Below are 15789 nucleotides of genomic sequence, written 5' to 3' on the forward strand. Positions count from 1 at the left end.
GCTGAAGAAATGCTCCTCTGTTGGAATGACCAGGCAATCAAATTGCTCAGAGATGCAGTCATCCAGAGAGGAGAAGAGTCCAAAGAGGCTTTAGCAGAATTGGGCGCAAATGACCAAAAGGCACCGTGCAACTTGGCCCCCAGAGCCGTGCCTTCGATCCTACACCAACTGGCTCCTTACACATGAATTCAAGCCGAGAAATAAAGCTGTGTACGTGGCTGGGGTGTTTAAGACAGTACCCAGTCGCTGCCCCCTTTAAAGATCTGGCCTCCAGAACAACGCAGGCCGGGCCACTCATCAAATGGAGATTGACTTTTATCCGATTAACCGATGGAGAAACATCCTTCTCCATCTCGTAGGAGCGTTCTGTGGGAAGAGCATTTTGCAGACTGCAGGGAAAAGTTAGGCCTTGGCTTCCCTCCCGCTCGGCCAGTGGAAAATTACAAAGGAGGCAGGGCTGTCCTCGGCCTCACTCACCAGATCTTCCTGGGCCCAGGAAAACATAGAGCGCAACCCGGGGAAAACAAGCGAGCCTTTACCTACCTGGGGCAGAGAGGAGTCTGGGAGGCGGTGGGGGCGGGGGTGGTGGGGGCAGCGGAGGTGGGGGCCGACACTGGCAGATGTGTTGGCAACTGTCTGTCACCTTGGAGCAGGACTTCTGGGGCTCGCCGTGCGTTACCTACAGACATGGGCGCACCCAAAAGACGTAGGAGACAGTGAGGTTCTGGAAATCAAATGGGGGCCCCCCAGGTCCCTGCCAGCTGGAGTTTGGGGCCCATCCCCAAGACCAAGGCAGGGAGAACAGGCAGAAGGTTCAAGGGACAGCGCTTAGGGAGGCCAGCCTGGCAGTCTCGCAGACCAAGCTTTCGTCCCCTGCTCTGCCAGGGACCAGCTATGGGACCCTGGGGCCGATGACCTGGATACTCACGAGAGAAAGACCTGTAGAACTTCCCTCTGGTGCAAATACGGAACCTGAGGCCCAAACACAAGTGGCTGCTCAGGGGCGTCACACCTGGATGTCTTCAGTGATCTAAGCTCAGCGCTTCTGCTTTCCCCGCAGCAGCGTAAGGCCACACCCTCACCTTCTCCCTAGTCATAGCCCCTGTGGTCCTTCTGTATCCACTCCGGGGCAAGGTCCCCCCATCTTGGGGAGGATCATGCCTGGCCAGGCCCCTGCTCCTGTATCCCAGTGGGAAACACATTGCATCAAACCGTCTCCAACCCGAGGCCAAGGGAGCTCCTCCCCAGTGCCCAGGTGTCAATGGCCCACAAGACCCTGCCTGGGGAGGGAGACCGTAGGCAACCTCTCTGCCCCTCACACCCTCTCAGGTTCTTGCTCTCGCACATGCTGTTCCTGGGGCAGGAAGCTCTCAAGCCCTTGCCCGCTTCTTTGCCTACCAGGCAGCTCGGGTGTCACCTCCTCAGGGAAGCATCTCCCCTCCCAGGCCAGGACAGAGCTCCCTATAGCCTCCCACTCCAGCACCAGGTTCTTCTTGGGTTGCTCCCTGTCTTCACCACGGAAGTGTCCTCTCTGTGAGGCAGGGCCGGGCCTTGGGCTCCCTCTCCTCATTATAAACCAGAAAAGGTCTGACTGACATTCACAAATGTTTGGAGGATGGATGGAGGGATGGAGGCATGGACAGATGGATGGACGGAGGGATATCACAGACGGGACCAGAGCCCTCGCCCTGTGTGTCCTGGCCTGGTGTTTTCCCAGCACTGGTCTCAGTTTCTTCATCTGTCAGTAAGGAAAGGTGGCAGGAAGCCTGGGCTGGACGGGTGGTCCCAGCGCCAGCCCTGCCCGGGAGCCCCAAACACTCCCACTGCCTGGCGCTGATCCACTCAGAGTCTCGCAGGCGGAGCCGGGCCTGGGTCCTGGCCTGTGTACTTCCTTCCGCTTCCCAGGTTAACCATAGGTAAAGTCAGCACAAGAACTGCGAGAACCGCTGGCTGGGACGGGCTGCCAGGGAGGTTTGGTGCCTGCCTCAGGCACAGGCTGACTTCAAGGCCTGGGGGCAGAGTTGGTGGTCACCCCCACCTCCATGAAGGCCGCAGGGAATTCCTCTGCTGTCATCTCTGAGACACTGGAAACCCAGAACCCCATCGTCCTTGCATCTGCGCACAGCCTGCCCTTGCAGGCTGAGACTCTGGACTCGCTTCGCTGCGTGGGAGAGAGGCAGCAGGGATGGGCACCCCACGGCACTTGCTAAGTGGGAAGAGGCTTGATAATGGCCATGGAGGTAACGGCGGGAGGTGGGCTGCTTTGCAGCCCAGAGTTAATATCCAAGAGGCCCCGGGCTCCTGCTCAGCACCGTGCAGTCTTGGTAGAGGACCTCTGCTGCACTCGGAACCCTGGGCAGAGCGAAGGCTCCACCGTGAGTCACACTTAACTCCCACACATCAGGCTCAGCTCCCAACACTGGGCTTGCCCCCTGTGCATGAGCACATTCCAAGACCCCAGGGGTTACTGGAAAGCTCCAGGCTCCGAACGGCCAGCCCCCAAGACCGCTTCCACCGAAGGCGTGAACTTCAAGTCAGGCGGAAGCAATGACTTTCCAGCCTCAATGGTGCGACTGACACCAGGGAGTTCAAGGGGAGCACGTTGGTTTAACCTATATTTGTGGGAGGGTAGAAGGGCCCAGATGTGTAAGTGGTCAGCGTGGTGACCTGATGGGCAGGAAATTCGGGGCCAAATTCCAAGGCTGGAGGAGGAGGAGTGAGGGGTACGCTGCATTTTAAAACTCCAACCGAGACAGGACCAGGGGCACTGTTCCACCTGCTGCTCTCCCAGGAGGCGGGAGGCTGAGGCTGGGATGGCTGTCCTTCTTCCTCAGGGACACAGTTGCCTGATCATTTGTCCAGCACAACAAGCCATGGCTGCTGGTGTCCCTGTGCTCACAGTGGCTATTGAGATCCTGGCCAGCATCTCTGCCCCGTTGCCCCGCACTCTAGCACCATCACCTGGGCGAGCTGTCCTGAGCCCCACGCCCCCGACTGTAGACTGACTCGTCCAGTTCTGCTCTTCCACCTTGCACACGCTTCTCTTCGTGGCAATTTTCCTGGTGTCTTGTGATGTCTGACTCCCCACACTCAGTTGAGGGTCTCTTGGGTGGCAGGTAGGTGAATCTCTGCTGATTCACCTGAACAAGTGACCTGCTGAACCCTGACAGGTGCTGGCCATGGGGATGTGCCCTGATCACCCCATGAGAACCAGGAAGGGAGGTTTATTAGCCACACACAGGGGGGACAGGGCTCAGCCAGCCAAGCAACGCAGCACAGCTGCGCAGGACCCGGTATGCAGTTGGTGCTCAATGCAAAGGCACATTGGGAGCTGGTCTGCCCAGCGGTGGAGAATCAACCCTCTTCCCCAACCAGCTCCACACTGGGGTTCTGCTGCGTGGCAGTGGTGCAGCTGGACCAGTGGAGAAGGGACCGTGGGCGCTGGGAGCTGGCTCAGCACCTGCTCCATGGCTGTTCACCTGGGGAGTCTCGCCAGGAGAGGGAACTTGCCCGGAATCACCTGCTCTTCACAGGACTTGACGAGCAAAGGTCAGAGGCCACGAGAGGCTGATGGCTCACCGAAGCCCCACAGAACCACGGCTGGCATCGATCCCGCCCGGCCGGCCATCACCTGCCTCCCTGCCCAGCTCCGCAGTGTCCTCCTCAGCCAGGATCATGCTGTGGCTGCCCGGAGTGGGCATTGCCTGGATCTGGCACCCGTCACTGTGGTCTGAGGGACACAGTGCTTATGGCTGCCAGTCCCCAGAGTCAGTGCTCCCCCAACCACCTCCCGCTCCTGCCCAATCAGTGCGGCTTCCAGGACTGGTGGGTGCTGCCTCCCAACCAGGGCTCAAATCTGTCTGCATCTCTCCATTCCCTCTGCTACCGTCCCTAAACCTGGACCCCTTCGGCTCTCCACTGGCAGCACCTGCCTCTGGCTAGGATTCTCAGAAGGAATATGTCCTGTTCAGTCGGAATTACAGATAAGCCACCAACAACTTCGCAGGATAAACACGTCCCCGATATTGTATGGGACCTAGTTGTGCTACAAAACATCCTGTGATTTATTTGAAATTCAAATTTAACTGGATGTCCTATATTTTTATTTCCTAAATCTGGCAATCCTGCCCTCACCAGCCCCTTTGCTCCTGGTCTTGTCCCCTCCCTGAACCCATTCTTGGAGCTGGAGCCGGGCTGATGTCTGAAGTGCCCATCTGAGACGATGTCATCTCTTACTTCAAACCCTGCACAGTCCCCCTGGGCCTCAGGATCAAGTCTAATCTGCGAGACACCACATGAGGGGCTTACCGCAGTAAGGGGACCTCCTGCCTCCCTCCCCCGCTGCCTCCCCGGCCTCCTGGGGCTCTTGCCTCTGCTTCCCCTCATTTGCATCCTGACTCTTTATCCCTCCAGTCTCAGCTGCAGCACTAAGGCGTCTAGATGCTTCTCTGACTCCTGCACCAGGGCCAAGCTATTTGCACCTACTGAGCTCTCTGTCCTATAATCACTTGTTTAATTATCTCTCCATGGACAGACTATCAATGCCACAGGGACATTAAGTCACTTGCACTTAACACAGGCCTGACATACAGTAGGTGTCCAATAAATGCCATTGAATAGATAATCAAAGCTTTACTGACTCTTGCAGGCTTTGGCCTCACCTGGGCCCGGGCGAGTTCCTCATCGGCACACGGAGACCCATAAGGCCAGACCCTGGGCCTGTCTCCCTGACCATGGCTCTAGACGGGCGACCACAAAGATGATGGCTTCTGGCACCTTTTATGGAGACAGGCCAGCACCACAGTAACTTGATGAGACACACTCCTGTCACACCTAATAAATCTGCCAGGCTGTCATCTTTTCCCTTGCAAAAAAAGGAAGCATCTGAAGTGAACTTGGAAGAACCCTAGATCACAAAAGCGCAAAATCTCAATTCCAGACACATTAAAGTAAGAAGGGGAAAGGATGCCCCCACCAGCCCTCTGGCAATTTAAATGTCATCTGACTTTAACGATTAAGTCTCTTATCATCCAGCAGCAGCCAGAGGCTTCAGGCTGATTTCAAGGGAGGAGCCTGGTGCTTTGGGGACCCCAGGTCTCCTGTCTCACCAATGAACCCATTAATCCTAAGACTTGGTTGCGTTGGCCCCATCCTTCCAAATGTTTACCACTCTGGAGGATTCTTCTGGCAAAATGCTCATGGAAGCATAGATAGCTCCAAGCTCTTTCTCCAGCTCTTTCTCTGTTCGAGAAACTCCTGTGACGTGACAGATTTTATTCTCTCCACTTAAAGAAAAACACATGGCCTCCACACTTCCACTTGTCCTCTCCACTACGTTCCCCTGGATTCAGCTCTTCTGCTTAAAAACCAGATCCATTCACTCCAAAACCCCCTTTCCCTTGGCTTCTCTGTCCCTATCATTTGTAAATTAATTTTTTCAGAGCCTCAAGCCAAGATTTTTGCCCATTCTATTTATCTGGAGGATTCCTTTTCTAATTGATTTTCATGAAAATTGATTTGTATTGAGTAAGAGGATCACACATACACACACACACACACACACACAATTGCTTGTGTGAATGCTGCCTGTTTAAAAGGACAACTTAAAAGCTGAGCTGCTTTTACAAAATAATTCCTTGTAGGGGTTGGGGCGGGGGTGGCAGCGGTCTTCTGGTTAGATCCTGCTAATTCACACAGCAGACCAGCCCCAAGGCTATCAACCTCATCGCCTTGCTTTTAAAAAAAAAAAAGCCCATGGAAGAGAGGAAGAGAGAAAACCATAAACGAACGAATATAAAAGCTAAGGGAACTTCACATGCCAGGTTCAGTTAAAAGTTGAACAAGAGAAACTAGTCCCAAACCGCCAAAGTGTTCAGAAGTGACAGAATCCTGAATCTGGGGACACGCAGCGGAGTGGAACTGCTGTTTCACACATTAAACAAAGCCGTCATTCCAAAGGAAAACAATCGTGAGACAGACAGGAGAGCAGACGATGGGGCCTGGCGCTGGGGGTGGAGACCGGGAGCCCTGGCTCTCTGCGGGGGTCCCCCAGGACACCATTCAAACGGGTCTGTGGGAGTTGGTTCCCAGCAGGGTCCCATCGTTTGGGGCAGCTCATGGTCCAGAGCTGATTTGTAAGCAATCTCACCTCCTTCAGTCACCCTAACTCAGGGCAACCATCTGAACAGTCCTCATCCCCAAGTCCCTGATCCCAAGAGAACATAAAGCTGCAACTAGCTCAGATACTAGCTTCAATACCCCCCCAAAATGTCACTTGTAACAATTCAAAAATGCCATGCTACCTGGTGATCTCCAGAAGCCCCAGCAGGCCAGACAGAAGGGGGCGTTCCTCATACTTATCTCAGTGGCAGGGACGAATACTCCTTAGTGTTTATTATGGTCCAGGCAAAGTAATTGACTTGCTTTATCTCACTGAGCACTTAGAGTAAGTAGCACGCCAGGAAGAGACCGAGGATCAGAGGGGTCATCTTGGTTGCCGAAAGTCCCTTGGTCAGTGAAGGGCAGAGCTGGCACGCACCAAAGTCCTCTTTACCTCTCCACTGGACCACAGCCTGTGTCCACTCTCACAGTACTAGGGACCATCCCATCTGACCTTCTCACCACCCCTAAGAGGTATAGCGTCAGTTGGTGGCTGCCTGGTCTCTGTCCCAGAGTCTGGGAGGTCCAGGGTGAGGGGTTCAGCCTCAAGCTCTGACAGAGGCAGGTCTTTCTTATATTGGTCACAAGTTGCCACACACAATCTGTCTCCATCCCCAGCTCCGCTACCTACAAGGAACACACAGGGCTCCCTGCTGTGTTGAGACTCAGTTTAGGAAGAGCAATATGAAGTGTGGCAGTGGGTTCTGGTGGGAAATAAGAATGTACCTTCTTGGGATCATTTTTCTTTGTAAGTTTGTTTCTTTCCCCAAATTTTTATAAAGGAAGGTTATGATCAGAAGCTGTTCTCTGCCCAAACCCTGGCCCTGTCCTGCAGATCATAGGCCACAGTTGAAGCCTCTTTCTGGAGTTTCCTATCTTTCCAGGCCCCAGGACCAAGCCCTGGTGGGGCTGTAGAAACCAGGGTCCAGGGAGTGAAAGGACACCTCCCGCCTCCCGGCCAGGGCAGCCCCTTCTCTGCTCACCTGCACGAAGCCCCAGAGCGGGTGGAGCGCGCAGTGCAACAGCAGCGAGGGCCAGCAGCAGCCTCGGCGCAGCACCAGGTCCCGGAGGAGCATCTCGGCCCGTGGCGCCCACTGGTGGGGCGAACTGTCGGGGGAGCAAGGCTCGGGTCAGGTGGACACCGCGCGGGCACCATAGCCACCGCGCAAGAGCACACGTAGCAGTCCAGGTCCCGAGGGCACGCCCCACACACTGGGGCACCTTCGTAAATGCACCTTCTATTGAGCTTGCACACTCCCTGACTCTGAGCATCCCAGACTCACAGCCTACCTGGCGCAAACCCCCAGAACACTGCGTTCACAACTTGGCCCCATGCACACCTCCAGAAAGTCAACTTACTGAACCCCATGCACCCCCCAGAAACAGTCATGCACAACTCACTCTCACTGGGAGCACACTTGAAGCTCGGCGGGAATCACTCACCCTGTGCACACACCCACAGAAACAGCAGTGCATATCCACTGACCCCCAAGCACACTACAGACTACTGCCTGCACACTCGTTGAACCCTCCATGCACAGCATCACGAAATCACTGGCTGCGTTGCACTCTGCCCCGCGGCCTCACTGCGCACACTGCAACATATGCACCTCCGTGTGCACCCAAGTCTGCCCCCCCACCAGCCCGGATCTCCGGCTCTGGGGCGTGGGTTTCCCCGCACGCCTCCATCTCCGCCCGCACCCCTCCGATGCCCCACGCCACCTTGCCTGGCGGCGGCCCCAACCGATCCTCGGGGCAGAGAAGAGAGGTCAGCGCTCCCCTCGCAGCAGCTCTGTTTCCCGTCCGCCGGACGACCCCCATTTAAAGCCAGCCGCCTCCCCAGTCCCCCCGCCCTCTAGGCGGGGCCTCGGTCCTCACCCTGGCGGCTGCGCGGGCGCCTGGGGGCTTCACATGCCTAGCAGGAGCGCCCGGCACTGGAGCAAAAGTTTGCGCGCCGCTTGGGCCTCCAGGGCTGCTGAGCTGGGGCCCCGGGCGCGGCGCGCTCGCACGGGGCGCAGGGCGCGGTGGTTCCGGGCTGCGCCTGGCCGCGCGCGGGGCGAGGGTGGGGGGGCGGCACCCGGCGCCCAGGGCCGAAGCGGGGGCGGAGGGAGGGGAAAGTCGCCTCCAAGCCGCCGGGAGCCGACCGCGCGAGCCCCCTCGAGCCGGTGGCGGCTCCCCGCGCCGCCCGGGTCCCCGCCCTTGCGGGTGGCGCCGCGCGGCTGCCCGGGGCGCGGGGTGCCCGAGCTCTCCGCGCCTTCCGCCGGCCCGCGGAAGGCAGCGGCGAGAGGCGCCGGCCCGGAGCGGCGGCTCGGACAGCAGGGCCGCGGGCGGAGGCGAAATAAATAATGCACGAAAAAGGAAAACAGACGTGAGCTGAGCCAGAGCCTCGCCCGCCTCCCGCCCGAGGCTGCGCTCCCGCCCGCGCTCCCCGCCGCCGCCGCCAGCGCCGCTGCAGTGATTCCTCGTCTCCATCTAGCGAGGCTATTGTGTATTGGGCGCTTAATAATTTATTTATTCACCCTGGAGGCCGAGGACTCCCAGTTCCAGGGGATCTTGCCCCTTGCTTGCCCGTCTCCCGGGTTTATCCGGAGGCGGCGGGAAGGTCATAGGGTCTGAGTTGTGGAGATGTCCTCTCGCGCTCCATCCCTGCGGACTGCCCGCTTCCCCGCAGTCTCTGCCCGGTGCTGGGCTAGAAGGTGCAGGCCGCCCCTCCCGAGGCCATGCGCCTTGTGCGTTCTCCTCTTTGCAGTCCCAGGCGCGGGACCTGTGCTCAGAGACTCCGCTGCGTCTCGTAAGGAGTTACGACGACCCTAGGGAGAACCTTTCTGCCGCTACTTTTCCTCCCCATCAACAAACTGTTGGAGACAAGATTATCAACAAGTCGGTTCTTCAAGAAGGAGTCGGTTGCCTCTCGCTCAGACAAGCAGCTGGCACTGCACAGGCACCCGCCGGCGCTCTGCTCATCCGGTGGAAGCGCTTTGCTAGCGCTTTGATTGATGCGGGGGAGGGGTCGTGTTTCCAGTGAGGGTCCCCAGGCCTGGACAATCCTGATTTTAGGCTGGGCGAGAGAACCCGGGGTTGAGGACACAGTGGAGAACCAGACATCATAGCTCCTGCGCCGACCAAACATTTACTCAGTACCTTTTCTCTTTTCTGTGGGCGCCCTCCAGTCACCCCGCCTAAACCCACACTAAGTGTAAACTGTTTGCTCTGCAAACCAAGCTTCCAGACCAATCTCCTAGCGACCTCCTTCATACCAGAGACTACACAGGTTGTTCTCCATATGGACTTGTAGATTGGCATTGCCACCAGCAAGATCCTGAGAATGAAAATCTCCTCCAAGAACCTGGGAGTTGGTTAAGGAGGCATAAAACCAGCCATTGCCCTGTTCTCTGACTTTGCATGGGTGTGAGAAAGGCCCTGCACCCCAAGAAGAGGCCTCATTATCACTTCTGGTCCTCAATATTCCTGTACTGGACCCAACCGAGGCACTTCTTGAGAGTCACCTGCCCCCATCTTCTTGACCCACCAAACACCATGGAATGTCACAGCCACCATTGGGGTGAAGATCAAGTTCTGTCATAGACCTCTCATGCCACAGCAGGGAATAGGGTGGCCCTGGATCCTCTCACCATTTCTGGATTCAGAAATGGGCACAAGGGATCTGCTTACAGAGGCCACCTGGTAACTCTACTCAGAAATAGAAGGGAGTTGAACTTTGAGGCAAACTTTGGCCAATGAAAGACAAGAGATGAAGCCAGCACGTGGATTCCCGGAGACAGCCAGTAGGCGTGACGGAGGCCTGGCTGCGTTTCCTTCTGAAGATGTGGTTAGTTCCATAACACACCCCCTTAGACTTGCTTCCCTCTTTCCTTTTTGGCTTCACTTCCCTTTCTGCCTTATTGTGGTTACCCAGGACTTTATCCATCAATTAAAGGTTAGCAAGTGTGTTAGGTTTCTCCAGAGGAACAGACCCAGTAGGTGTGTACATATTTATGAGGGGCTTTATTCAAAGGGCTCATACAACCAGGGGCTGGATAGTCCTGTGATGGCCGTCTGCAGACTGGAGAGCCAGGGGAAGCAGTGGCTGCTCAGTCCAAGACGCTGGAGCCTCAGAACAAGAGGAGCAATGCAGCCCTGAGGCTGAAGGCCTGGACACTCCCTGGAGAGTTGCTGCTGCATGTTCAGGTTCAAGGGCTGAAGATTCTGGGGTGTGATGTCTGTGGTCAGTGGAGGAAGCAAGAAATGGACCTGCCCAAGAAGAGCAGCGCGTAAGCCCTCAACCGAGCTCCCCCTTATGTTCCTCCGGGTCCCCAGCCTATGGGGTTGTGCTGCTGGCATCTAGGACCAGCCTTCCCACTCAGTTTGTTGACCCACATGCCGACATGTGAGGGGGTCTGGAAACACCCTCACAGACACACCCAGAGACGTGCTCTGTCAATACTCGAGGCCTCTCTCAATCTAGTCAAGTCGACAACCAAGAAGAGCCATCACAGCAAGCAAGCATGGCTTCAGGCTCTGTCTCCTAAGGAACAAGGACAACTGGTACCACAAGGGGCACTGAAAAGCAGATTTCCAGGAGGGCATGTCAGAGTTGGATATTCCATCCATCTGTAAGCAAGAGGGGCCACATTGTTGATGTAAACAGGGCCATACTTGGTACACAGTGACATTACAGTTTCTAACTGGAATGAAATACAGGTGGACAGCCGAGTGCTATGAGGTCAACACCAGTGCTGCTGCACGGCTCAGCATGGGAAGGACCACGGGCTGTTTAGGTGGCTTTTCCTGATGTTGCTGGAAGTCTTGTAAAAATAAAGTGATAGGCTCAGGGAAGCAATTTTCCAAATCAAGCCATGATTTGGGAAAGCTTTGAGGCCACTCTCAATATCCGGAAGACAGACTGTTCTGAAAATAAGGCTCAGGATCTGAGCAAAAGGGAGGCAAAGCTGAAAAAGAGATTAAGCCCCATAGGTGCCTATGTCCAAGTCAGGGCTCTCACAGAGAAAGAGCTGGACTTTGTTATCTTGAATAGAGGCATTTGGCGAAGTTGAAAATTTGGGGCCCCCCAAACTCCCAAATCCTCTGTAAGGTAGAAGCAACTCACTCCCATGCAAACAGCTCCTCTTGACTCAGGCACCACAATGACCTCTTGAGGCAGGTACCTCGAGGATGGCACTTTTTCTCATGACAACAGCCTCCAGGAAATAAGGTGAGATGTCAGACTTTTGGTACAATAAGAAGAAAAGAACCAGAAGACTTAGAGAGATGACATTATGACCTAAGATCCCATCACCTGAATATGTTCCCCGGGAGAGAAAATGTCTTTGCTGAGACATAAGAAAAGCCCTGGTGAGGACACTGGCACCTCTGGGAAGTTCAGTAATGGTTATCTTCCAAAGCCTGGGTCTGCCCTGGCAACTGGTGAGAAACGAACTCTCTTGTATCAGTGGAAGTCAAGGTAATGGCAAAGGCCAGGTGGCACCCCCAGTCCTAAGAGACACAGGGAACATAATTACCATAATAGGCAGCAAGGCTGGGAGGCAGGCAGGCTTCCTTGAGCTGGGAATCCATGTCAATGACTGACAGATGGTGATGTAACCAGGAGTGAGACACATGGGACTGGCCAGGGTGTTGCTTGATTTGTATAAATATTTTTAAAATCAAAATCAAGAGAATAAGAGCAGAAAGATGACATCAGCTACTGCAATGGGAACTTGCCTTGGTTTGCCCAGAACTTGGAACCCATTGACTAAAGAGGAGACTGCAGTTCTTCAAAAAAGCATCAGGACGATCAGGAACAACAGCACTCCAACGTGTGACAGAGGGGTACACTTAGGACCAGTCTCCAGCAGGTCCAAAAGCAGCAGGCAAGGTGCCTAAGTGGCTGGCCCAGATTCCGTGTCACTCACATCTGTTGAAGCTTTTCCTCAACTGATACCTTTAGCTTTAAACAGTTGTTCCATACGACCGTCTGATAGAGAAGGAAGGGACCAGGTGACACAATAGCTTGGTGCTAGCTAGGAATAGGTTACTGTCAGGGCAGAAGGAGAAGTGACTGAGGTGCAGACCATGCAGGGCCTCCTGTACTGGAAATGGCTGGGCTCATAGTTCAGGGACTGGGAAAGAATGACACTAAAAATCCCAGATATAAATGGTCAGTGGAGAATTCATGGGAGAGGACACAAAGGGTATGTGGCACAAAAGCAGCCATTGCCAAGAGGGTGCCAATGATCAGCTGGACAGGATGACCCGGTCTCTCTCTTTGGCCATGCCAGTGCCTCCCTGAATGATGAGATGGTCTTTTGAAGGCTCAGCCATGTCATCGGCTCAGAGCCAACATTGTGCAGGGTCAGAGTCCTGGACATGGTCCTCCTGGACATGGTATGAGCCAATAGATGTCTCCATTCGCTAGAGTGCCAAAGTCGGGTTGGGTCTCCTGAGCCCAGCTGCCAGTGAGGTGTCTGTAGAACCTGTGCTTCTTGCTCCTGCAACCAACCTTCAGCTCCAGAGGTTCCTAGATGGCTAAATGTCCACTAATGAACACAATCGGGGTCCACTAAACCGGAAGCTGTGACTAGGACCTGGGCACCTTGGGCTGGGCACCCTGGGCTCCTTACGCCAATGGGCCAGGAGGAGCTTCTATACTGGTGGGTGTAGGAGCTGGGGTTGTTTTCCTGCAGTGGGTGCAGGGCATGTTAAGGACCGAGTTGTATCGCTTCAAAGTGCAGGTGTTGGAGCCCTAACCCAGGGTGGCTATATTTAGGGTTACCGTCCTGAGGAGAATCAAGGTTAAGTGAGGTCATAAGGATGGGTCCCTTTCCAATAGGATAGTTGTCCTTTTAAGAGGAAGAAAGACTACAGCTAGCCCTCTGTCTCTGTCTTTCTTTTCCCACTCGGAAGAAAGGCCATGCACAGACAAGATGGTTGTCTCCAGGCCAGCAGGAAAGCCCTCACCGAAAATGGCCCCTGCTAGGTCTCAGCCTGGGACCTCCAGCCTCCAGAACTGTGAGGAAACAAAATCCCTGTTGTTGACCAGCCTGTGGACTTTTGTTATGGCACCTGATCCTCTGGGATTCCTGGGGCCTCTCTGCTGGAAGATAACCATGAACAGGAAATGGCATCCTCTCTACCCTCCAGGCTAAGAACCTCAGACCAGGTGAAGACCTGGCCATGGGAGTCCAGAATGGGAGACGGGTGGGGGAAGATAATGAGTGCCAGCCTGGCCCTAGGACCGGCTGTGGCCGTGGGACTCTGCTTTGCTTTACTCTTCCTTTCTGTCTGTCTTAGGAAGTTATAATGGACCACTTCAGGAGTAGGATTTGTACCTTCACTCTCAAATTGGTGGCATTTTGTTCTCAAGTTAGATCCAGATGTTGCAGGAGGATGGGGACACCCTGTCATAGTCCTCAGAACTTGGCAATTTATAAAAGAGGAGGTTTATTTTGGCTTGTGGTTCTGGAAGCCCAAGAGCATGGCACTGGCACCTTAAGCTGGCAATGCGGAGGCCTTGTGGGCTGAGGAAACCAGAGACCACCAAGAAAGCCGAGCCTGCCCCTGCTACAACCCACTCGTGTGGGAACCTGATTCCGCGTGAGGTGGAGCCTCCATGGCCTCATTACCTCTTCACCTCCTCCTGACCCTGTCACATGGAGGAATGAAGCCTCAGCAAGGTCGGGGTGGGGACTAACCGCGCTCAAACTCAGAGTGCGAGGGGTGGACTCTCCTGGCCCTCTTTATGCACCGCCCTGCCTTCACTGGTCTCACCTGCCTTCCCATGATGCTCATGGAGAGGCCACCACACTGTTGTCCCATCGATTACCATAGCCACCCCTAGGATGAGAGCTGAACCTTGGCATGGTGTCCATCATGGAAGGGCCACTGCAGCAGTAGGGGCCAGGCCTGGCTGACCAGAGTCATGGAGGTTTTGGCTTCTGCTGCCAGCCCCTTGCTCATGAATCTCACACCAGGTTGAGGGACCTGGCTTCCTTGGTAGCTGTCCCTGGGGACTGAGGCTAGGACCTGACGGTGAGGGAGAGTTAGCTCCCCACGGGATGAGCTTGGGTCAACCACTGGGCCTGGGAAGATCGGGTAGGTGACCTTTCTGCCTCTCTGCATCTGCAGTTCCAAGAAGTCTTGTGCAGCTGAGCAGCTGGCTGTGATCCCTGGACACGCTGTGGCCAGCCCAGCAGCACCTCCTTTCTTCTGTGCTTCGCTCCCCATTTTCTCTCTCTTTCTAACCTGGGAATGCACCACCCAGTATGTGTCACTACGTAAATGTTGCTTCAGGCCCCCTTGTCTAGGGAATCCTTGGGTAGACAGTTCTGAGTGATTGGAGGGGCCCCAGAAGTTAGGACCAAATGCATACAATGAAGGAACACCATGGCAACCAGGGTATTTTCTATCTGGAACATCTGTATAACTGTAGAGAATTGAAAGAGGTGGCTCTTTAAGTGTCCAGGTGACTTTTTCCTTGGCCTCCACATTTCTGTGCTTTTGGGTGAGTCCAACAGAGAGAAGTTCATGCTGGTCAAGAACCTGGACTCTCGAGTGACAGCACTTGATTCTCACTAATTGATTTTTGGAGAATTTCCTAAACTGTCAAGCCTGACTTCCCTCCCCTGTCAATCATGGATTAGAATAGTATTAGATATAACTAGATCACAGAGGGGTTGGGAGGATTAACTGAGTTAATTTATATAGCTTAGCATATTACAAGTACTCAAAAAAAGGGAGAGTCATCTCTAATTATCTTGCAGGATAGGGGATGAAAACGGTACCTTCGTGCAAACATGCTTATCAGCATCAGGGATCTTTTTGAGGAAGCACAAAGGAAACACTTTTGACCCGGAAAAGAGCGCTCATCATCCACCCTTGAAACTGTGCAAGATCATTATTTTTTTAAATGATGCAATTGAACATGCAGTTATTTAGAAAGGCATTGGAGTTGTTCAAAATGTGTGCCATCTCAGCTTGAATTAACTCTGTAATTGTCAATGTCACATTTTACAGGTCAGCTGTGAGTCTGCCTGGAGACGATATTTTCCTGATTAGTCAAGGAGGAGAGAGAAGGAGCCCAATTCTCTCCTGGACTTTGATGGAGACATCACTGGTCCTTCTGAGGTTGGTACGGACCCCTGCAGTAGCCTAAGAGCTGAGCAGGATTCACTGCCCCGGTCCTGTGAGAGCAGATCTGCTTTGCCTTAAGCTGTGAGCTCCTTCTTTCCTCACCCACATCTTGGTCTAGGTCTTTAAGGCTACATGTTTATACAAGGCCTGGAAGGAATCAGGAAGAAGCTCATATTTTTAACTTTACTTTAAAACTAGCCATATCTTCCCTCTCGTCATTTCTCTTTGGGGGGCGGGAATGCCAGGTTTGGGCTCATTTGGATGTCCAAGCCATGCCCAGTCCCATTTTCTACATAAAAGAGAGTCCTAATAAATAAGATCCAAGAGAACATAGGTTGGAGCTGCTTGATGGGCTGCTTGCTCCTTTGTCTAGGACAGCCAAGTCCAAGGTCAGCCTTGTGGGTGGAGCCAGTCCCTCTCCTCAATTCAGCTGAGCGCCAACATGTACTGGGTCAGTCAGAAGCCACCAGGACGGAGGTGGTTCTATTCTCCAAGATCTCA

The 15789-nt window shown here is 54.4% G+C and overlaps 1 protein-coding gene across 4 annotated transcripts in view; it reads right to left on the bottom strand.

Annotated features, from left to right (window-relative positions):
• Window positions 1–8785, bottom strand: part of Prima1 (proline rich membrane anchor 1) — a 48501-nt gene extending 39716 nt beyond the window's left edge. For 2 of the 4 annotated variants that reach the window (XR_007107359.1, XM_047542584.1), the window contains exons 1-3: window positions 8038–8553; window positions 7143–7266; window positions 544–679 (exon numbers count right to left, since the gene is read on the bottom strand). Coding sequence is in view for 3 of the 4 variants with exons in the window: in XM_047542584.1 (XP_047398540.1) it covers window positions 544–679; window positions 7143–7235 (229 nt within the window). In the remaining variant the exon portion in view is untranslated. Of the gene's footprint in view, window positions 1–543; window positions 680–7142; window positions 7267–7881; window positions 8002–8037; window positions 8554–8678 lie in introns of those variants that run through there. The other 2 variants (XM_047542586.1, XM_047542585.1) reach the window with 2 other exon arrangements.
• Between the last annotated feature and the right edge of the window lie 7004 nt (window positions 8786–15789).

The sequence above is a fragment of the Sciurus carolinensis genome, chromosome 2 (assembly GCF_902686445.1).
Source record: "Sciurus carolinensis chromosome 2, mSciCar1.2, whole genome shotgun sequence".
In the NCBI taxonomy this organism is placed as follows: Eukaryota; Metazoa; Chordata; class Mammalia; order Rodentia; family Sciuridae; genus Sciurus; species Sciurus carolinensis.